Raw genomic sequence first — 23,948 nt, 5'->3', positions numbered from 1 at the left:
TATCGTCTTTAAAGGTTATTAAAAATGCTATCATTAAAATTCAAATTAGTACCATCATTGTTTCGTTTCGTATAAATATCAACTGATTTCGATGAATCGACACCAGTTGCCTTCGACAAGTTTCTCGCAACTTACAAACAGTTCAATTTCAAGCCCTTTCAAGATGATGAAGGTGGTAGGATTTTTGCTTCTTTTACTTGTTTTCAGTAAGTGAATGCCTTGCTGTCTTTTGGTCTGACAAATTTAACAAATAATTTTTATTTTCATAAAAGTTGTTCAGGCAGCTCCAAACGGATTCACAGATATTCCAGAGACATCAACCGGAGCCGTTCCGTACTCAGATTGTTTTCTATTTCCATTCTGTGGGCTTGTGATATAGCTCAGTTGGCAAGTCTGTTGTCTCGTGAGCCGATGTCCGCACGTTCGAGCCCAAGCGTAAACATCGAACACAGTTGTACCGGAGAAGTTTTTCAATAACGATTCGGCAACTGCAACGTTGATAAAGTCGCGAATGCCATAAAGATGGTAAAACGACTATAATTAAAACAAAAAAAAATCCCTTATGTATTTTTAAAAAAAATGAAAAATTGCACACACAAATGTTTTTTATACAATAAGACAGAACACAAATTGAATTACTAAAATAAATAGCATCAAACTAAAAAGCGAATGTTTTACTAGCGACACTTTTTACTAGCGAGACTCCTGTCATTCACAGGTTTGTTATTTTTTTCTTGGGTCTAGTAGGCTTGTTTTGTTTTTTGTTTTTCTGGGATTTTAACACTCTCGTGTTATTCATCCCCTCTCCTCCGTGTCAAGTGAAGTACTGGTTGCCAGTTATATTTGTGATAACAATTTGCTTTTTTCAAAGAAATCCAAAATTTTCTTTTCTTCGTCCGGACAGTTTGATAGAACCTGACGCAGGTTGATTCCAATGTTGCTTTCTATGCGGGCTTGATGGTATATCGGGCAAGATAGTATTATGTGCTTTATACTTTGGGGAACTTGACAGGCTACACATAAGGTAGGATCGTTTTTGTCCATTAAATACTCGTGGGTCAGTCTGGTGTGTCCAATGCGAAGGCGTGTAAATAACCGTCTTTCGTGAAACGATAAACGGTCAGTCCAAGTTTCGGTGGAATTCTTAATTTCTCTCAACTTATTGTTGGTGATATTGTTCCACTCCTGGGACCAATATTGGCTGATGTGTCGTTTTATCCATTTCACAGCATCGGTAGAAGGAACGGCCTGTTCTGGAGGGTCCAGTCGCCCGCCAGCTACAGCAAGTTGGTCTGCTTTCTCGTTGCCTGGGATCTGTGAGTGTCCGGGGATCCAACACAGAATAATACCTTTTTGGACGGCAATTTGGGAAATTTCGGCAATCCAGGGATGTTTGGTATTTCCTGCAGCAATTGCATTCAATACACTGGCCGAGTCGGAGAATATCACTGAGCCTGGGGGACATACATTTTGAGCCGCTGATAGTATGGCATAAGCTTCGGAGCTGAAGACCGAGCAAATGCCTGGAAGGGAGAGTGAAATGTTGATGTTCTCACTGTGAATGCCATAGCCAACACGGCCGTCAGAAGTTTTCGATCCGTCGGTGTAAAATTTGGGGATGCCTCTGTATTTTGTGCTAATAAGGTGGTAGAATTGTGGCAGCACTATAGACGGGTTCAGCCCCGCTTTCAGTTTTGAGAGTAGAGAAAGGTCGGTTTCAGGAATTTGCAGATTCCATTTGTGCAATCTGGGTTCTGTGCGAGAGCAGATAGGTGGAATTGTAGTTTGTATGTCGCTCAACAGTTTTACAGCTCGTAAAACCAGTGGGGCTTCTGTACAGCGGTCGAATGAGAGCCATCTGATTGCCTTAGTTGAGATATTCTTGGCTAAAATAAACTTAAATGGCAGCTGGCCGCTTTCAGCCATAAGAGATGGTATTGGACTGCTCCTGAATGCTCCACTAATGGTTCGGATTGCTTGGTTGTAAGCAGGTTCTAGTTTTTTTAAGGTAAAATCGTAACCACGGCCGAACAGACCGATGCCATGAAGCATCGTGGGTAGCAGCCAGCCATGGAGGAAGAGTAGAAGTGATGAACGGGATCCAGCCCCGTTGGGGGTACACAGTTTCTTCAATATGTTAAGTTTGTTGTTTGCTATCATTCGAACCCGGTTGATGTGATTGGTAAACTTGAGTTGGTCATCAATCCACACTCCAAGTATTCGGGCGGTCCGGACTAGTGGTATAGTTTTATTTTGCAGGGTAAGTGGGGGTATTTTACGCAGTCTTTTTCTGTTGGGTCCAAAGTGCAACAATTTGGATTTGTCAGGGGCGAAGGTGAATCCAACTGAGGGCGCCCAATCTTCTAATTTGTTCACAGCGTGCTGTAAATTCTTTCGGGCGAGTCGAGAGTAAGGAGATGTAGCTAAGAGAATGAGGTCGTCAGCATACGCCAGTGTTTCGATTTGATCCGGTATGACTTCAAAAACTGATTGCAGGCCAATTAGGAAAAGGGTGGGAGCTATGACCGAACCTTGGGGTACCCCGTTGTGTATCACACAAGGAGACGAGTAGACTCCGTCAATGAATACTCTAGCAGTTCTGCCTGTGAGGAAGCTTTGAATGTAGCTTCCCATTCTTCCCAAGATTCCCCAATTTTTAATCGTTTGGAGGATTTTGGTTCGACTGACCCGATCAAAGGCTTTTGAAATGTCTAAGGAGAGACATCCGACATGGTATCTTTTGGAGAGAGCATCTTCCAGGAAGTTTTCTAGGTGTGCTAAATGGTCATCGGTAGAAAAGCCTGGTCGGAAACCGAATTGTCGAGGGTCAAGGCGATTATCTGCTTCAATGATAGATACAAGCCGACGCTTGACCATCCGTTCTAGGATTTTCCCTGTGCAATCCAATAGCGTAATTGGTCGGTAGTTGTTAAGTTGGTGTAAGTCTTGTTTCGGTTTAGGTATAGGGATGACAAGCCCTTCTTTCCACTGTGTAGGTATGGTTCCATTCTGCCAAATCTGATTAAGGATGTTCAGAAGAAGAGTCTTTCCAAGTGGTGGGAGATTTTTCAACAGTGGATAACCTATTTCGTCCATTCCGGCTGAACGACCTTTCACTTTTTGGAGGGCCTTCTCAAGTTCAAGCAGATTGAAATCAATGTTGTATTCTAGGTGTTGTTGAGTGGAAAAGTCTATGGTTAGGAGTTGGGAAGAGTTTGGTTCGGGAGAGGATATAGTGGAGAAGAAATTGCAGAAGGAATTGGCTAGTAGGGAAGGGTTGTTGGAATAATGTTGATTGAGCAGCAGGTGGAATTGACTGGATCTGTTTGAGCCGTTCAGGCGTTTAATTTTGTCCCATAATTTGGTGGATGGGGTTGAGGGGTTGATTTCTTCAACAAACTGTTTCCAACAGTCTTTCTTAGCTTGTTTTATAGTAGAGCGGGCTGAGGAGCGTGCTGATTTGAAATCGGCTAGAGCAATTTCTTTACGAGGATCGTTGTTGGGGAGCCGTTTCAAGGAACGAAGCTTTTTTCGGCGAAGCTTTACTGCATCCCGAACTTCTGGGTTCCACCAGGGGACCGATGGTTTTCCCGCAGTACCGCTTGTTCTAGGGATATGCTTTTTGGCTGTGTCAAACAGTAGTTTGGAGAAGGATTCGATGTTGTGGTTAGGTTCATTGTGTAAATTTCTCTCAATATCAATTTGATACCCAATCCAATCGCCTTCATCGTATTTCCACCTAGGTCTCGTTGTGGCTTGGGGGGTGGATGCCTCTAGAAAGATTGAGATGGGAAAGTGGTCGCTTCCGTATGTGTCGTCCAGCACTTTCCACCTAATTTTTGAGCTTAAATTCCATGAAACAATAGTGAGGTCTAGGGCTGACGTGTTTCCGGTTGAGGGACAGACTCGGGTGGGCAGTGAGTCATTAAGGATAATGAAGTTTTTGTTTTCAACGAGACTTTCAATGAAAGATCCTTTTCTGTCGGTTTGTGTTGCACCCCATAATGTGGAATGCGCATTGAAGTCACCCATAATTAAAACCGGTTCTGGGAGTTGGGTTATAATATTCTCTAATTCCTCGCAAAACTCTGCGAATGGCTGTTTTGGGGAAATGTAGACCGAGACTGCGGTGATTTCGACGGGAGATCTTAGACGGATTGCCACTATATTAAGGTTAGAACTAACCGCTAGAGGAGTATAAGGGAATCCAATTTTTACTGCTAGCCCGGTGCCTTGCAGGCCCGGAAGACGATGGAGATGTAGATGGTAGCCTTTAATTAAATCTTTTGGGATCTGATGTGGTTGAGCCATAGTTTCTTGGAGGGCAATAACAATCGGAGAGTAATGGGTGGAAAGGATTTGTAGTTCGGAGGTACGTGCTCGTAGGCCGAGAAGATTCCATTGGATAGCTAAACATTGTTTGTTTTTTCTGGTGGGGCAGTTAATTGGTCTATTGTTGTTGGAAGAGCTATTGCTGTCAGGCGTGATTATGTTGTGGGTGTGGGAGTTCATATTGTACATGTATGGAGCCATTAGGAGTTATTTATTGGAACGGACTTACCGTTCTGTTGTTGGTTGTAGGGACGAGTATTCTGGGGGTTGGAAGGGCCTGATTTGGGGTCTGGTTCGAAGCACTGTTTCTTGGGGGTTGAGTTGGGTTTGGTAGATTGGTCATCATTGGACTTGGGGCTGCGTCGGCCGCGCTTTGATGGTTTTGAGTTGGCTTGGCTGCTGACTGTGATAGTGGTGTTTTCCGATTGATCCGAGTTTTCCGTTTCAGATGAAGATTCTAATTCCGGGCTCGCTAAAAGTAGCTGAAGTTGTGTGGTGAGTTGGGCCACTCGCTGTTCCAGTTCTTGAATCCGACGGTCTTTGGCGTTTTCCTGATTTGATGATGTGGTAAGGCGTTGCTGAATTTGGCTGATGTTTTGAGCTGCTTTTTGGCGGTTTCGGTACTCTCTTACTGCTGCACCCTGGGAAATCCCGGAATCAACTCGGATTTTGACGATTTCTTGTTCCTCCAGCTGGACGGGACAAGAGCGGCTCATGGCCGAATGAGACCCATCACAGTTAAGGCAATGTGGATCCTTGGAGCAATCAGTATGTGCGGGAGATTCTCCACAAATAAGGCATTTTTCTTGTTGTTGACATCTGTTCTTCGAGTGCCCGAATTTGCCGCAGTTCCTGCAGAAGAGAGGCCTCGGGTAGTATGGTCGGGTAGGTATACGGATGAAACCGAAGTAAATATAATCCGGAGCAACAGTTCCACTAATCGTCAGGACCATAGAATTCGTTGGCACTGATTTTCCATCCACCTTCTTGATGAAACGGTACACCTTGGTAACGCCTTGATCCGCCAGATTTTCCTGGATCTCCTCGTCAGACAGTCCTTGAACTTCTCTGCAGGATACCACTCGCTGGCAGGTGTTAAGTGATGGATGTGGCGCGATGTTGATTATTGTTCCATCTATCAGTTCCGAAAGTTGTTGCAGTTGGTTGAATTGGTCGATGCTTCGAATTTTCAATAGATAGGCCTCTCCGTTGTTGATAGGGTTTGCCCCATCAATTCTACCAACGGCACGGTCGATGGACTTAGCAACAACAAATGGATTGTTTGGAAGCTTGTTGTTCTCTCCAGCTCGCAGTACAAGAAATTGAATATCGCCATGAAGTCCTTTTGGGTCCATCCATGACGGAAGCGTCCGTCTGTAATTTAGCTTGGAATTCTGGGTCCGGTTGGCCCAAGGTGGATTAGGATCCACCATCCTTTGGGAAAGATATCCTAGAGTTGCCTCTATTTGAAGTCACTTTCAATTTTCACTTTGTGGGAACTATCACCAGAAACGAGATGTTATTTGGATGTCCGTGATAGTGACACCAGGCAAGGAAAAACACGTGTGCGGTGTGGAGCAAAATTAAAACCGTCCGAACCCGATGACTATCGCCGAGTGAATGTGGGTCTAGTAGGCGATTTCAATGTAGTACACAAACATTGTTTACGTTATTTACTGTTCATTTTCCTTAGACCAGGGATTTTCAGATCGTGCTCCGCGGAGCACTTGGTGCTCCGCGAAGCTTTTGAAAGTGCTCCGCGACGTACGCAACGAAAATCATAAACCAACTTTGAAAAATTCTGAAATTTTTATCGAAGCATGAGAGAAAAAAAATATTTACAGAGCATATAGTACGAACGATTTTTTTTTCACTGGCGGCTAAATCCATGTTGGCAAAGAATGGTAGATTGTCAAAATTCACTGCTTTGATCGAACAACGTTGTGTTGCAGGACTGAGCGTGCAAAATACTCAATGAAAAGTCTGTTCTTGCGCCGTACTTAGTGAGCTACCGATTGGAAAAGCTGGAGAAGCGCATACTATTGCTGAAAACTTAATCAAACCTTGCATTCAAGAAGTCGTCCGTATCATACATAGTTGATAATAAAACAGTGGAACTGATAAATTCGTTTTCCATGTCTGACAATACGGTTTCTCGGCGAATCTGTGACAGGGCTGAAGATGTTGAAAGCATTTTAGTGAGAACTTCAGAATTCGACATGCACAGATCCACAGATGTAGTATGACTAGATATTCTGATAATATTTGTTCGCTATCAAGGTTCTTGATGTTTCGAAGAAGATTTATTCCTTTGCTAACCATTGCCAACTTCCACGACGGGGGCTGAAATTTTCAAGCTAATTGATGTTTACTTTACGGACAACAATATTCCATGCCCAAGCAACCAAAAGTCTCATATCTACTTAAACACGTGCCTCCAAAGTTCGAATTTCGCTGACTAAAGGTTCCAAAGGGAATTGGTACCAAATTTTCTCAAATGTGAGCATGAAAGTTACAAAAGGTTCCTCAAATAGTCTTCTATGGACTTGAAATTCCAAAAAGTTCCTTAAATAACTTTTTTTGTGACATCCACACAGTATGAAAGTTACAAATTAGGTCTCAAAAAGCCTTCTGTGAACTTCAAGCTCCAAGAAGTTTCTCAAATAGCCTTCTGTAAACTTCAAGTTCCAAGAAGTTCCTCTTATAAAATTGGTTATGCTGATTAAGCTGTGTTCGACCTTTTTAACGAGACTTTTGGTTGCTTGGGTGAGGATTTCCGGACGGTGTGAAAGCTATAGTTGGAAATACTGCTGGAGTCGTTGCCAAGATCAAAGTAAAAGACCAAAAGTTGCGGTAGTAGTCATTACATCCTTCATCGACATGCACTCGCTATGAAGAATTGGCATTGGGGGGAAGACTGAATCAGTGGCTCGTCAGGTTGGTTTATTTGGCTGACTTTTTTTTATAAAATGAATGATTTCAGTCTTTCAATGCAATGTAAAGGAATAACAATGTTCGATTAAAACGGCAAAACCATGACCATCAAGAGAAAAATCAAATTTTGGGCAGAATCGCTCAAAAAAGCGAAACCTGGACAGCTTTTCAAATTTGAGAAGCATTCAATCAGAAATAATCTTGATGTTCTCACCCAAAAATTTCCAAGAATTATGCCAATCACAACACTTTTCGTTGATAAATTTATCCTTGTATTCCTTGGTGTAAACCTACACTAACAGGCACACGTGTCTAATGAAGTCATTCACAATTACAATTACAATGTTTTGCCGCATAATTTGTTTAACAGCTTTCAGCAAAGCTCCCCGAAAATATCATAAAATTATCAAAAGTTCGAAGACTTCAAATGTGTGGAACAGCCTTTTTTATGTCAAATAAACTAGAATCATTAACATGCCTGATAGATATGACATTCAACTGAAAAATGAATTTCTAATTTCGTTTGATAAAGCAAAACTTATTCATTTGCCGTTTTCAACAACTTATCTATGCGAGTCTCAACGAAAACAAAATACCGATCCCGACAAAAGTCGGAACCAGACGTCAGGCTACAACTGACACAAATCTAACCAAAATTGTTACAGCTTGAAAAATCGAAGAAGCGTATTTGTTCTATTAAAAAGGCATTTAAAATCAATAATTTTTGATGACACATACTTTTACATACATTCATACATCCATACAAGACTATTTTATTACTGATTTTATTGACTACGATTACAAGACACATGTTATTTAAACGATAAATACCATCAAGTTTTCAAAACTCGGGTTTTCATTCTTTCAAAAATGTAGATGCTCCGCCAAAATTTTTGGTTTTAAAAAGTGCTCCGCCGAGCTAATGATTTGTAAACCCCTGCCTTAGACCATCAATCACATGTTTCAAGTCTCCTAGAAAACTCGCGATCCATCGTTGCGATTTTCAACGTCGCGACGTATGCGACGTGTCGGTAGTTTGCAAAGATGCTATGATTATTAGCGCTCCTATTTTGGGTTATGTTGAAACTTACAGTTTCTTCTGGCACAGCAGCAAGCAGCAACTTCTGCTGCCACGAGCAGAACGGAAACATTGTTTGTTTTGGTTCCTCTTGCTATGTTCAAGTAACAATCATGAACAATTGATCAATGATTGTTGATGAAAGGGGATGATGATAAACACGGTACAAATGTTTACAGCATCACACGGTTAGGCGAGAATACTCAAGTTGGGTTTGTGGTATGGAAACACAACAGTGTTGCCAGATATTCTGGGTAAGAGTATCAAAGTAGTTTTAGAATGAGTACTTTCCCGGTTAGGGATTACGAGAAGTAGATAGTGGCAATTAGCTATCGCTAATTAATTTAGTTGTATCCTGATGACCTCACAGACTAAACAAGAATAAAGATATGTAACTCTATTCCATAACTGAAACCTGCGTTTTCAACAGTTTTTATATCTTTTTATATAAAAAGCAATTTCTGTATGTTTGTTTGTTTTTTTGTCTTCTATAGACTCAGCCGTCTTTAGAGCTTGTAAGACTGGCTATTAGCCAATCGGTAGATTTGCGGTGAACCCCTATTAATCCCTAGGGTTGGCAAGCTTACACTCTACTAAGTTGCAGGGAAATTCGGGAGAGCTAGCATAGATTCTAGACTAGAAATGTAAAATTAGTAATATTTAATTTCAAGAATCACATATTGAGGACTTCAGATTTGAATTTTTTACATATCAATATTCAAATTTTAAGTTTTACTACCAACTTTTTATTACCAGTTAATAAACTCAATTCAAATTTACAACTTTGGATTTCAGATTCAAGGTCTATGATTTCAAAATGATTATTTAGGCTTTAGGATTTCTAGTTCAGGTTTTTGATCTCATGATATTTGATCTTAACACATCCAAGTTGGGAAAAACTGAAATTCCGCATACTAGGTATATCTCAGAAACCACAGGACCAAATTCTACAAGTTTGGTATATTTTAGTTACCAAAAGTGGTGTGTTTAATTAAGTTGAATTCAGTTTCATTATTAAAATTAAAACATTTGAGTTTTACTTCTAAATTAAGGTTGCAGCAAGTATCCGGGCTATTTTGCCTTAAAAATCTGGCAAAATCCGGACAAATTTGGTCTAACCCTGGGAATTACTCATCAAATATTTAAAAAAAACTTATTGTGCATCAAAATTTATCACCAGATTTTAAAAAGTATTTAAGCATTAAAAAAAACTTTTATGATTATTCTTATGAAAGTTGCTAGAAAAAATTGTTTAAAACTAGTTATTAACAAAATTTGACAACATAATTTGTATTTTTAAGTTTTAGAATGAGGATGAAAATAAACCCGGGAAAAATTTAGGCTTTCCCTATGAAAATTGGGCAGCCGTGCCGAAAATGACATTTTCTAAATTTTTAATCATTTCCGGTCAATTCCATTGTGAACTAGATAGATATAGATTGAATGCTTATTTTTGAGTGCATTTGACTGATTTAAGCCCTTTTTTGCTTAATTTCAGATCTAAATGTTGAGAAATCGTTCTGTATCGTTACAAACAACCTGCGTCCAAATAAATGTTATGTAATTCTTCTGAAATTGGATTTTAAATTTCCTTGAAACTTTAACTCAATTTTCTTAATGTATTGATAACATGGCCGTGGGAAAGTGGACGGGGGGTTTGGGGGTAACCCTCCCCCCCTCCCATGAGGTTCTTTAAATTTCAAGCAAAATGTTCTTTATGAGACAAAAAATTCCACATTCCAAAGCAAATTCTGATGAACAACTTAAATAATTTAAGAGTAACAATTTCGACTCAGAACCTTGATCTCTTATCTCAGGTTAATAATTCTACTACAATTATTTAAAAAAAATTCTAACTTGTTGATAAGAATTCAGTCCCGAATGTCAAGTTCCAGTAAGTTTGCCCAAACTTTGCCCAAATGTTTGCACTTTGTTCGCAAAATCAAACAAAAAAAATAAATTTAGACATTTTAATTATGTATTTTGCACCTATATTTTTTGAGTAAATTTGATCAATATTAATGTGAACGATTTTTTCAAAGCTTTAAATAAAATTTAAAATTGACTGATGTATTTGTATAAACAAAAGATAAATGTTTTCTTCATTATTTTTATTAATTAATATTTGAATTGGTGATTATTTATAAAAATATACCGGATTTTCCCGGCCTGTATAATATCTAAAAGCTTAGATTAGAATAATTCCTGATTTTGTGTTTTCAAATTTGCTTATAATCATTAACATTCGATTTTGTATCCAGTTTTTTGTTACTAACTTCAGTTTGGATTTCAAATTATTATGTTTTAAAATCATCCTTCCGGAATATGTGAAGAAAATATTTAAAATTCCAATTTGAAATATTGTCTTTCAATTCTAATATGCAGAAGTGAAGCTGAAGAAAGTTTCATGGTGATCCAGATTCACAAGATGAATTTCGAACGAATTACTAAAAAAATAATTCACATTGAAATTCAACAATTCAGAATTCAAATATGAGTTTCCTGGTTGAGAAATCAGATCCAAATTTCGCTTTTTGGCTCATAACAAGTAAGAATTATTTTCTGGAACTTCGATTCAAAAGTCGTTTTCAAATTCGATCTCAGGTTCAAAAGGCAGTATAAAAATATCAAAGTGAGAATTTTTAATTTTTTTTTATTCTGGATAGACACTAAAATTTTATATTCAATCAGAGATAGTTTGGAATCAGCAGACGAAATCACAAATACTAAATAAAAATTTTATTTCAGAGAAAACTAGATTTTTGTTTTAAATACAACTTGATACATATTTTACGGTTTTTTAGGATTTCTTACATTGCAGATTTATCTTTTAAAAAAACTTTAATTTTATTCGAGTTTTAAATAAACTATAAATCTGTTCGGCCCTGATTGATAATAATGTTATTTTCAATTTGATTTATGTTTCTACTTGGTAAAAAGTTGCCCTACTTTGAACCCTTAAAACGGTGGTTTTTAAATAATCGTATTTTTTTCTTAAACTGAATGAAGGTTATGGTTATTAAGGAAATTTATTATATTTTCCGGGTTTTCCATTGATTTTTATAAATTTTAGGAAAAATAGGTCATTATTGTTCATATTTTCATAATGTTAGTAATTTCTTTTAAAAATTTAGATTGGAAAATAAAACGTGATTTTTCCTCATTCACTTTAATTTCTCAACACGGGCCCACTAATTGAGCTGTCTGATTTACCTCTGATGAGGGGTTATATTTTTTAAACATTAAAGATGTTTTCAGAAAGACTTTTGATGACATAAAACATAAAACGGTATGGTAGGATTCAGGAAGAATATCCTATGCTAGCAAAATGAATTATTTACAATTAACAGCATTATAGGACTAAAGTAGGCTCTAGACAAAGTAGGGGCACTCATCCCACTTGAATGTATATTCTGTTTTTAAGAATTAAAAAAAATGATCGGAAAAACTATCAAAATTCGAAAATAAGAAAAAAAAAAAAAAGACAGTAGTAGATTTCAAACAAAAATATTTAAGATTGGATCTGTAATTCGAAATGAACAAAAACAACATTGATGCATCATAAATGACACTCCACGAGAAGTTCTCTTGGTGTCACATTTTCTGTTTTCTGTTGATAAACAATTTACTATCTTGGTGTTATAGGACAGTTGAAGGCAATTTGGTATCATTTTCAGCAAAAAATAATTTCTCTGATATGTCAATTACGGCTAAATGAAAGCTGTCACCTTTAAGAAATTGGTAAATTAAATAATTGTAATTCAGAAATTCGATGACCTCGGAAACATGTTAACACCACCCTATCGATAATCGTCTAAAAATCAACTTGATCCATTAACAATTCGGATTGTGCTCACATTACTACCAAGGTTGCCGAAAAAACTTCTGTGTTTTTGAGAAAAAAAATTCTGACTTTCTGTGATTTTACCCAAAAATTCTGTGATGGATTTCTGTGATGCTATTTCCTGGAATTTCATAGAAAATTCATAATAAATGGGGTCTTTTTCACATTTTAGTTTGGTAAAATGAATTACCATTACCAATCTTATCATACCTTTCTAATTCAAAGTAAGAAATCTGAATTTGATATTGTCCAAAAAAAATATATTTTCGGAAATTCATTCAAAATTCAAAAATTCTGTGAAATCTGTGAAAATTTCAAAATTCTGTGTTCTGTGACACAGATTCTGTGATGAAAATTTGCTCAAAATTCTGTGAAATTACAGATTTTTCTGTGATTTCGGCAACCTTGATTACTACTGGTTCGATTTCGAGTCGATGAGTTCTTTCCCTTCTCAGCTGATTTGGCTCGCTCTACTGCGCAAATGCCGGTCCAAAACATTTTGTTCTATTTTTTTTTCTTATTTCCCGTTTCTGCCTTAATCCATTTCGTTTGACTTTTTGACATTCGAAAGAAGCCGGTCGAATACTTTCGGACTAACAACAGTCCTCCAACGACAGTCACTCACTCAGTCAGTAGTACATTGACCTCCTCGGTGTGTGGTTCAGCGCTCAATCTTTTTCTTCATCTATTCCGGGTAAGACAAAAAGTTAACATCTCACCAAAATGAAAGAACAAAATTGGAAGAATGTCAAGATTTATTCTCCTACAACAACAGAGTGTGATTGTGATGTAACGATACGGTAGAAGAATCGTGAATGAAAATACCATTTTCGTTTTATATTTATTGTTAGGCCCGCAGTACATTTGTTTGACGTTTTTCACTGATGCTCGTGACCGCGAGTGAAATTGTGCCCATCGTCACCAGATTGTTTCGAATTAACGTTCGGTTTCGTTTTATCGAGACGTTACTATTCTAAAAATAGAATCCCTAATTGTTTTCGCACCCTGCATGTGACCAGACCGTATTGCACTTGAACTTGCAGTTGAGTGTAATTTATATGAATAACGTTGAACGAAATTTCGTTTTCTGTTTATGTTTATTTTAAGTTGTCAAAATCGTTTTTGAAGCGACTCTTCAAAAATACCTTCAAGATAAAGTGCCATGAACATTTGACCTTCAAATGGCATTGCTATGAAATTTTCTTAATGTTCTTCTTTATGTCTAAAGTTTACAATTTAGGAAGTTTTCATGAGTTTTCAAATTTTTCAAAACAAATTTGATATTTATTTGTTATTGCACAAAGGTTTTTTGTGATATTAAATCTGCCGTTTACAAGAATGACTAGAAATAAAGCTTAGTTCTTTTAGAAATGGGACACTTTCATTTGCTAATAGCTCGTTAACTAGTTATTGGATATTAAAAATTTGAACAGCATTTTGTTGCCTGTAAAAAGTACTATTCGACCTATTTTTTTCAAAATTTAAAATTTACGCGTTTTTGAGATATGTACGATGCTTGAGAAAAAGAAAAAAAAATGTTTGCACAGATTCCTTTAAAATTCGTCATTTTCAAATTAATAGCTGAAAAAACCGTTGATTATTCAAAGAATTACTGAGTTTATGTGGTGGATAAGTATGCAAACACTGTCAATAATGTCCACAAAGTTCAAATCAAGCATTGGAGTGAAGCAGATGATCGGCAACAACGGTTAAGGATCATCAAGGAATGCAAGTCTCATACCAGCATTTTTAATTTTCAATAAACGAAAAGCTAAGGGTAGATCGCTGAAATGTCCAAAACAATTTTCTCCGATAAGCTGAAAGTGTTGCCTAGTGATGACTCATTGAAATCCAACCTCAAACAGCCATTTTTTGATAGTTCCAAAGCTCTTAAGCTGTAAAACCGGTACCGAAAAAAAACGTTAAAAAATGTGATAAAAAATAACCAAATTTGTTCATTTCGAAACAACTGTATCCACTAAAATGCTTCCAGTTTCCAGTTTCCAGAGAAGTATTGGACCAAAAAGTATCAGAAATTGAAGAAGGAAGGTGAAGCCACCTAAAATATAGATTTTACAAAGTATAAGTTGGAGAAACTGATCAATACCATGACAGAAAAAAGTGTGCGCCGGCCAATGGGAGACACCAAGAATAAAGTAGAAATTTCTTTTACAAAAAACGGTAAATATTTTTTTTCAAATTTTTTCATGAAATATCATAACATTGCCTACTTTTCCTTCATAGAAAGTATTTCGTTCAAACGAATGGTTTTTGAGATACATGCATTTGTAACTGTCCCATTTCTAAAAGAACTAAGCTTTATTTCTCTTGAATAACATTTTATTTTTCGTGAACCGTGGAAAATAACCGTTTTTATGGCAAAAACCGTGTAAATAGCAAAATTAATCCGCTTAAAAGAAAATCTTAGTGTACCTTCTGTGAATAACTTTGGCTGGTATACGTACAAGTTTGGCAATGCAATTAAGCTTATTTAAGAGTTTCTTAAATGTCCCGCTTTTTTGTCGTGAAATTTTCCGCTTTTTTCTAAAAGTATCTGGCAAGCCTATGATAAGATGTTTTAATTGCAAATGATAAAAATGATTTGGAAAATATCAAGGAAACCTAAGGGAAGATTGTCAAAATCACAGAAAAGTCTGTATTTTCATAGAATTTTTAGAAAAAAAAAATCACCGCATAATCTGTATCAGAGAATTACTAGAAAAAATCACAGAATTACTTGAAAATATCACAGCATTTTGTGAAAACTTTCCATGATTTTGAAGTCAAGTACTCACATCAAACGTCATTGAGATGAAATCTAAAATGGAATCAATGCTTAACACAATTGGAGATAAACATAGTCTTCTGTTTATCTCCACTGTTTCTTGTGCGTATCAAGGCCGACCAATTCCGGAAAATGTTTTTCAAACCTCGGAAATTTTATGTAAGTTCGTCCATTTCAAAAACTGGGAGAATTGGAGCAAAATCCAAGCATTTTTGAAAAAAAAAAACATGAAAAAACCTAAAATTTGGATTTTTCGTCGAAACCTATCAGCAGTGTTCAAATCAAATAAAAATTTAAATTATTATTAATTTCGTAATTACAATTTTTTTTTCAAATTTAAAACTCATGAAAGATTTTTTTATCCGGGTGGTGAAAAAATCATATGAAATGCTTTCATAATTTTTTGTTGTTCATTTTCATGCAAATAACTCTGAAAAATTAGTTTTTTGACCAAAAAATCACATCTTTCCACGACTAAATTTGAGTGGTTTTTCGCTTAATTTTGCAAATAATGTGAAAACAAGAATAACCTGCATCAGTTAAGAAAGTTTAAGAGGTAACCTATTTGAGTCTATTTTTTATTAAGAAAAAAATTATGCCCGAGAGAAATGTGCCAGTAGAACTGCAAGTGGATGGAGTGGATTTCTAGGCACTTTTTGTGTTGTTTTTCGTAAAGGATTATGCTGACGAAATTGAACTTAAGAAATAAAAATTCACAGAATTCGACAACTATTTTTTTTCAAAAGCACACTTTTTATGCTTAAATCGGAATGTTTGGACTGCGAGCTTTGAAAACCATTGGCAGCTTCACTTTGAATCTATCCTTAGATGGGTTAAGAAGAAACAAAATGCCAATAGTTAGAAGTTTATTGACTAGATCTTCGTCTTGTATTATAAAGCTTGAAAGCCCTTCACAAACACAGGTATTTTCTAATCGTTACCAGAATTAGGTCAACAGCCTTGAATGCTTAAATCATCGTTCTCAAAATATATAGATAAATATCGAAAGATCCCTACTTAGTTAAAGTTTTTATTGGATATATTGATGCTCTCCATTCCATCAGAAGTTTTCTTTGAAGAAAATCAATTTCGTTAGTTTTTTTTTGTATGACATGTTTGCTCAAACAATGCGTGAATTAAACAAATTTCAATTTCTTATTATTTTTAAATACCATTTATCAGAGAAGCGTCAGCAGACGATAAAGAAAAAGCAAAGAAAGTGTTAAAGCTTAGTTCTTTTAGAAATGGGACACTTTCATTTGCTAATAGCTCGTTAACTAGTTATTGGATATTAAAAATTTGAACAGCATTTTGTTGCCTGTAAAAAGTACTATTCGACCTTTTTTTTTCAAAATTTAAAATTTACGCGTTTTTGAGATATGTACGATGCTTGAGAAAAAGAAAAAAAAATGTTTGCACAGATTCCTTTAAAATTCGTCATTTTCAAATTAATAGCTGAAAAAACCGTTGATTATTCAAAGAATTACTGAGTTTATGTGGTGGATAAGTATGCAAACACTGTCAATAATGTCCACAAAGTTCAAATCAAGCATTGGAGTGAAGCAGATGATCGGCAACAACGGTTAAGGATCATCAAGGAATGCAAGTCTCATACCAGCATTTTTAATTTTCAATAAACGAAAAGCTAAGGGTAGATCGCTGAAATGTCCAAAACAATTTTCTCCGATAAGCTGAAAGTGTTGCCTAGTGATGACTCATTGAAATCCAACCTCAAACAGCCATTTTTTGATAGTTCCAAAGCTCTTAAGCTGTAAAACCGGTACCGAAAAAAAACGTTAAAAAATGTGATAAAAAATAACCAAATTTGTTCATTTCGAAACAACTGTATCCACTAAAATGCTTCCAGTTTCCAGTTTCCAGAGAAGTATTGGACCAAAAAGTATCAGAAATTGAAGAAGGAAGGTGAAGCCACCTAAAATATAGATTTTACAAAGTATAAGTTGGAGAAACTGATCAATACCATGACAGAAAAAAGTGTGCGCCGGCCAATGGGAGACACCAAGAATAAAGTAGAAATTTCTTTTACAAAAAACGGTAAATATTTTTTTTCAAATTTTTTCATGAAATATCATAACATTGCCTACTTTTCCTTCATAGAAAGTATTTCGTTCAAACGAATGGTTTTTGAGATACATGCATTTGTAACTGTCCCATTTCTAAAAGAACTAAGCTTTAGAATTCCTACGATAGAATCTGAAACAACCTTTTTATTACAAAATATATTAATGGACCTGAATGTAAAAAAAGGTCTTTAATAAACAAAAAAAACTATTTGATTATTCATTCAACAGTTCGATTTTCTAAATAAAATGAAACTTGTTTTGGGTGTTAAAAAGAAACTTTTGAAAGCACATCCTAAAATCTTTCAAATGATGAGGATTTATATAAATAATCAATTAGCACCAAAAAAGGAAAATTATTTTCATCTATGTTTGAAATCTTAACTTTGCATAAAAAAAATGGTGAACTTAGCTTAAAACTGTCAGACGTTCTACCCAAACGCATCCGGGCCGGAGAATTCCGGGTTATTTTATCAGAAACCTGGCAAAATTCGGACATTTTTTTTCCAAATTTTCAAACCAAAATCTGGTCAATATTCAGGGAAATTTACAAAAATCTAAGAACGGTTAAACAAAAATCAAGTGAAATTTAATTTAATAATCAAAATTCTTTAAAAAAATTTAATAATTCTTTTTCACCGAAAAACATAACCAGATTTTAAATCATATTTCAATTCACTTAAAAATTGTTTATATTTAAATTCTTAAATCAAGCTTATAATATTTCATTTTTGGGCAACAAAATTCAAAAATATAATGATGCAGTTTATTTTTTTTTCTTTTTCCATATGAATAAATCCAGACAAAAAGAGGTTTTTTTTAATCAAAATTTGGACGGCCGAACTTTTGCCTATTTTTTAAATAAAATTTCCGTACAAGTCCAGGTAAAACCGGAAAATCTGGACAGCTTAATTTTAAAGAACGCCTTCAATTTCGAAAGAAAATCAAAAAAAAATTAATCCATTTTTCAAAGATATAAGTCATAGATTTAAATTTTGCAGTACAAATCGGATTTATGCAAACTCGATTTGAATTAAAGGTTGAAGTTTGTAATTTGGTTCTTGAAAATACTGCATTAAAAAAAATGTTGAACAATAATCCAAATCATATCAAATTTCCGAAAATTTCTTGAAGAGAGATAAATGTTTCTTTATCAACAATTAATTTTCATTAAGGATTGATTTCTGTTGATAGTTTTTTTTTGCAAAATGAGCTCTAACTCTACTATTTTTTTGTAGTTTTCAGCTGAACTGTACAAACGAATTGACTTTGGTTTAACTCTTAAATCGAACTAACATTAAGAATTATCATTCTGCAATCTCTTGCAATTTTGTTCATAAGCAAAATAATCATCTCGATTATTTTATTTTGATTCTAGGACTCATTTACGAGCTGCATCTGAATTTTTAACATGAATTTAAAATTTGAAAATCTGTTTCGGAATTTCAGTACGATTTCTTAAATGTACATAAAAACGGTTTCTGAATTTAGAAATATGAGCCAAGAAATGAAAACAGTTTCAGAGCCCTCAATCACGAATCCATAATAATAATTGGATTGGGTTTCAATGATTATTCTTTATTTCAAGAAGGACGTTTTTCCAATCCGACTTACAATTCCGACTTACAATTACAAAAAAAGTTCATGAACTTCGAATCTGAATCTCTTTTTTTTCATATTCGTAAAATCATTAAATAAATGTAAAAAAACGTATGAGTTTCGAAAACCATGTATCAAGTTTGGAAAGAAAATATTAAACCTAATCAAAACGAGGATTTCCAACACTGCTTTTAATTTTAATTTTTCATGATGATTCGAACCGAAAGCAAGAATCCTAAACTGAATAATTAACCCGAAATTTGAAAACACAAATAAAATTTCGATTTTGATTTTAAGGAACCAGAATAAAACTTGGTATTAAAAAATGAATAACTATCTACAAGTGAGAAAATTTTGAAAACGTGTAGCTGACTTCTGAACCTGAGATTAGTTTTCGAGGTTTTGAAGTCGGGTTTGAGTCAAGATAATAAAAATTTGATTTAAAGTTCAAAATGTTGAGTAGAATACCACGCTTGCTTTTGATGGCCCTTCATTGAGGGGGGGGGGGTTTCACCCCCAAATCACCCCCCCCCTCCCCCCGTTCCTACGGCCATGCTTCATATGTCAAATCATACTAATAAAATAGTGTTGTACGTGCAAAATAGTTTTCTAAGCTAGTTTCAAAGAAATACCCATGAAAGATTTTTCGGAAGCCTTAAAGACGATTTTAAATCTTCTGATGGGTTTTTATGAAAACAATTTTTTCAAGCTTTTTTTTCTTGATTTTTGTTGAGTAATTTCTGAGTTTTGACCAACTTTTCCCGGATATAGCCTAAGATTTTGGTCAACAATTTTAAATCAAATTCCCTGATTATACCAGGTTTTTATTAAGATAAAAAAAAAGCCCGGATTTGTCCAGCTCAGATGCGTGTTGAAAAAATTCTGCAACCTTAAGGCTATGATCATTTAGTATCCGGGCAGTTACAAACGTGTGTATTTTGAAAACGATTCATTTTATTGAAAAACTTTCTATGGAGGAAATGAAGGTGTTAATATGACATTTAATGTAAAAATATAAAACAAAATGTTTATCGATGATTTCAAGAAATACTTTGACATTTCCATAAAATCTTCTTTTTATCTTTGCACACTTTTTTCAGTCATGTATTGATTCAATTTTTTTATCACAGAAGCAAAACCTTTGCAAAATCATGATATTTTACACAAATTCACCTAGAAAAACTAATTGGAATCCGGTTCGAACCTTTTCATGAGTAGGCATCTCGAAGAATTCGACCTCTTAAATTCGGTTATATCATAAATTTCTTTGCCCTTCAGAACACATCTGTCACATTGCGTAAAAACCGGTTGCACAGATTGTGATCCATGGAACTGCTCATTATAAGTTATTTGCTGGGTGTCTACTAGTCAGGCAACACTTTTTGCCAGTTAAAAAACGGATTTACTGCATAGTTAAGTGGTCTACTTTTAGTTATTCTTAATAACCATAGTCTATTTACCCATATTTGAGATCAAGGGTCCCACTCCGATGCTTGGTTTGAACTTCGTGAACATCCTTAAGTGGCTCCTTATACTTTTTAACCGTTTGAGCCAAAAAAAAATAGAAAAAAATCAACAGTTTATGAGTTTTCAAGTCGACAATGAAGAATTTTCGAAAAGCAAAATGCGTAAAAGGAGCAAATTTGTGCAAAATTATTTTTACCATGTCTTTTTGCATCGTAAATATCTCAAACACACGTTAGTTTAAAAATCTATCAAAAATAGGCAAGATAGTCCTTTTCATAACTAACACAACGCTACTAAAATTTTGCATATCCGAGCTCTAGTAACGTAGCTATCACCGAAATAAAGTGCCCGGATACTAAATGATCATAGCCTTAGTTTATGGGTTTCTTCTAGTTTAAAACATATTAAAATCATTATAATTGACTTTCTCACCAAATCCTGATAAAGATGTGGTGCTGGTTTGGATATTCAAAGCTAGTTTAACTGCTTGTCAGGAACAAACGTATTTTCGCTTCAACCGATATTATGAATTATAAGAATTATAACCGATTATAAGAATATTGAGTTCTTGATTTCTCGTCTGAAGCATCAATAAGCTCTGAAGGCTTCAAGGAAAAGCCTAAAAAAGTCTGTTTAGATTTAGTTAAGACAAGAATGGCTTTGAAGTTATCAGTAATATGAAAAAAATGTATTTTTTAAATTAAAAATTTATAATTTTGTTAAATTGATTTGAAGTTAACTATAAAAACTAATTAGATATAAACAATTGAAAGGATCGTAAAATTATAACTTTTGAAATTGATTCACCACATAGGGTATATAAATAAGGGACTCAAAAAAGTATATGGAAGCGATTTAAAAAATATTGAAGTTTTAAGTGCAAAAATAATACTTAGATGGATCATCTAAATTCCAGTGTATGCAAATTGAATTTTTTTTATAAGAAGCCAGTTGGAAGGAACAAAAATTTGATTGAGACTTGGGATATAGCTCAGTTGGCAAGTCAGTTGCCTCCTAAGCCGACGTCCGTAAGTTCGAGCCCAATAGTAAACATCGATCACAGTTGCACCTTATAAGTATTTCAAAAACTATCCGCCAACTGCATCGTTGATTTAAGTCGCGAATGCCATAAAGATGTTAAAATGACTATAATCGAAATAAAAAAATGTATTTTGTATTGTGCATTGTGTAATGAAACCTTTGTAAGAATATGGAGTACTCATATTTCTTGTCTGAAGCAACAATTGATCTCTGAGGGCCTCAAGGAAAAGCTTTAAAATAATCTATTAAGATTTGATTAAGGCAAGCATGGCTTAGAAGTAGTCCATCAGTTGGAAAAATCTGTAGTTATTTTTAAATAGAAAAAAAAAACTTTGAATTTTGCTCAACACTAATGAGTAAATTGAAAGAAAAGTTCTGCGAACAATGCATTTTAAGTTAAATAAATAAAAATCTATACACAAACAAGTAAAAAGGTAAATTTCAAATTTTAAAAACTGTACCGCCATAGAGGGTGTATAAATAACTCAAAAAAGTGCATCGAAGCCTTTAAAAAAAATTAAGCTTTATGTGTAAAACCTACACTTGGATGAAGTGTATAAATTCAGAACATTTTTTTTTCAAGCCAGTTGAATGAAAAGTAAAAAAAAAGTTAGATGGATCAATTTTCCAACATCTCAGATCGTGCCTAAGACCAATGCTCTCTTTGTAAGGAAAGTATCTTATTTTTAGATTTTAACATCGTTTTTCAATTAGTTTAACAGTAAAAAAAATGTTAGATTTTTGAAGCGATCCATTAAGTCTTGAATGAGAGCAACGAGTTTTTTTTGCAAATGAATTGACTTGGGAAAACAAAACATTTCATTTCAAAATCACCAGAGATGTAGATAAACTATAAATCTGATACCATATTTTATTGTCTCAATCAAATTCCATAAAAAAGAACAAAAGCATCAGAATCAGCTTCTTTTCTCCATACTATCACTGAATCGAAATTCAAAGAGTATCGAAACACGTCTGGGAGCCAAAAGTCATTCCTTTCATCGTTCAGTTTATTGGACATCGTGTCCTTGAACTTGCCCTTATGGTTTCATTCCAATACTCAATTTGTTCAAATCAAATATAGAGTGTTGGAATTTTCACTGAGTACAAAAATAATTCGTAATCAAGCCCAGTTACTAGACCAAAACGAGTTAGAAACACACCTCCAAAGACTTGTAAACGGAACCAGTACAAAAAGATCAGAGCTCTTTCATATTCCAAAAAACAGGTTCCGAATAACAAATTACGTGGGCATCAATTTTTGATCATCGTTTCGCTTCATCTTTCCTGCATGAATTTTGATGACGCTGCAGGTTATCGAAAGAAACCGAACCCGTTTGACGACAGCAGGTTTTTGTTTTTGTTTTTTTTTATTCCTAGTCTTGGAAACAAATATCTCGCATGGCTTCGCCATGCACCGTTTTAATTCATGGCGTATGAGCTGATAACATTTTTATGAGCCACAAGTTCAAAGATCAACATTATCGAAGATTGCTCTACGAGCCAATCCTCTTTTTGAAATATTTCACATGACGTCTTCGAACGAACGAAGGAACGACGTCATTCAAGCTGACACGACGCATGCGCCTCAACGGCTGTCCGACACGTGGTGGGTGTGTCTTGGGAAGCTTTTCCTCTCAAAGTCAAAGCATGAAACGATGAAACATCACGCACAGGGAAAGATGCTTTAGGGTGAAGCAGCCTCTGGTGGCAAAAAAATGAACTAATTTTTAGAACAGTATTTCTCAAAATCACAGAAACACCATCAAAGCGGGCGAAACGATTTTAAAACAGTTCAGTTACTAATTTTCATTTTTTTCCATTTTAGGTTACCGACAGTTTATTAAAAAACCAACATCAACATGACTACCTACTTCAACTACCCACCCCAGGAAATCCAGGATGAGCTGGCCCGCATTGCCAAGCAAATTGTTGCCCCCGGCAAGGGAATTCTGGCCGCTGATGAGTCCACCGCCACCTGTGGCAAGCGATTCGCCGTAAGTAGTTTTCATTCTTAAAGTATTTCCTTATATGTTAAATACTGAGTAATGAAGTAACAGTTTAGTTGGCAATTTTTTTCAATTATACAATGATCTGATTTCTTCAGTAAAAGAACGAAACGAAATTGTTTCGTTTTACTGCAATAGATTGAATTTTCCGTCCATCTTAAAAAAGAGATTTATGCAACAAGTTGAAAAAATTGCATTTTTCAGCACGTGTTGCAATTTTATCCATCGAGGCTTGCCTTGTAGGATAAATATCGCGAGTACTGGAAAAATCAATTTCTGCCACAAGTTGCATGAAATTTTTTTTTGCAACATCGCAAAATACCCTTAAGAATCAAGTTTTTAAACTTGAAGAAACACATTGTGGATTTTTCTTTCAAATCAAACAGTATCGAATAAAATCACTTTTTCACACTGTTTTGCAAACTGTATCGAAAAGTTCTACTATTCGACACTGTTATTTTTCGGTAGAAAAAGCAGGTGGTTTCAAAACCAAACTTCGTAAATAAAAACAAAAACTTGCAAAAAATGCTATTTCAGAGTTCCGGAGTTGCAAAAAATGCTATTTCAAATCTTACTTAGGTTACTAAAGGCCAGCTGTAGTATTTTTGTATGCTGTTTTCAAAACGATTTGTTTCGATTTTTTAGAAAAATACTACTATCTGTTTTTTCCAAGACTTAAAAACTTGATTCTGATGGTTGTTTTTTTTTGGTATTACAAAAAACTGTGTATGCAACTCGTTTCGAAACTTCGACTTTATCATCACTCGTCTTAATAATC

General features: G+C 35.1%; 1 protein-coding gene across 3 annotated transcripts in view; it reads left to right on the top strand.

Annotated features, from left to right (window-relative positions):
* Window positions 1-23,948, top strand: part of LOC129758595 (fructose-bisphosphate aldolase-like) — a 106,242-nt gene that overhangs the window by 11,129 nt on the left and 71,165 nt on the right. For 2 of the 3 annotated variants that reach the window (XM_055756142.1, XM_055756140.1), the window contains exon 2: window positions 22,990-23,158. In XM_055756142.1, coding sequence (XP_055612117.1) covers window positions 23,024-23,158 — 135 coding nt within the window. In that variant the 5' untranslated portion in view covers window positions 22,990-23,023. Of the gene's footprint in view, window positions 1-12,745; window positions 12,883-22,989; window positions 23,159-23,948 lie in introns of those variants that run through there. The other variant, XM_055756141.1, reaches the window with a different exon arrangement.

Source organism: Uranotaenia lowii, chromosome 3 (genome assembly GCF_029784155.1).
Source record: "Uranotaenia lowii strain MFRU-FL chromosome 3, ASM2978415v1, whole genome shotgun sequence".
In the NCBI taxonomy this organism is placed as follows: domain Eukaryota; kingdom Metazoa; phylum Arthropoda; class Insecta; order Diptera; family Culicidae; genus Uranotaenia; species Uranotaenia lowii.
Note: the sequence above shows the minus strand (reverse complement) of the source record. Positions and strands in the feature narration are given on the sequence as shown.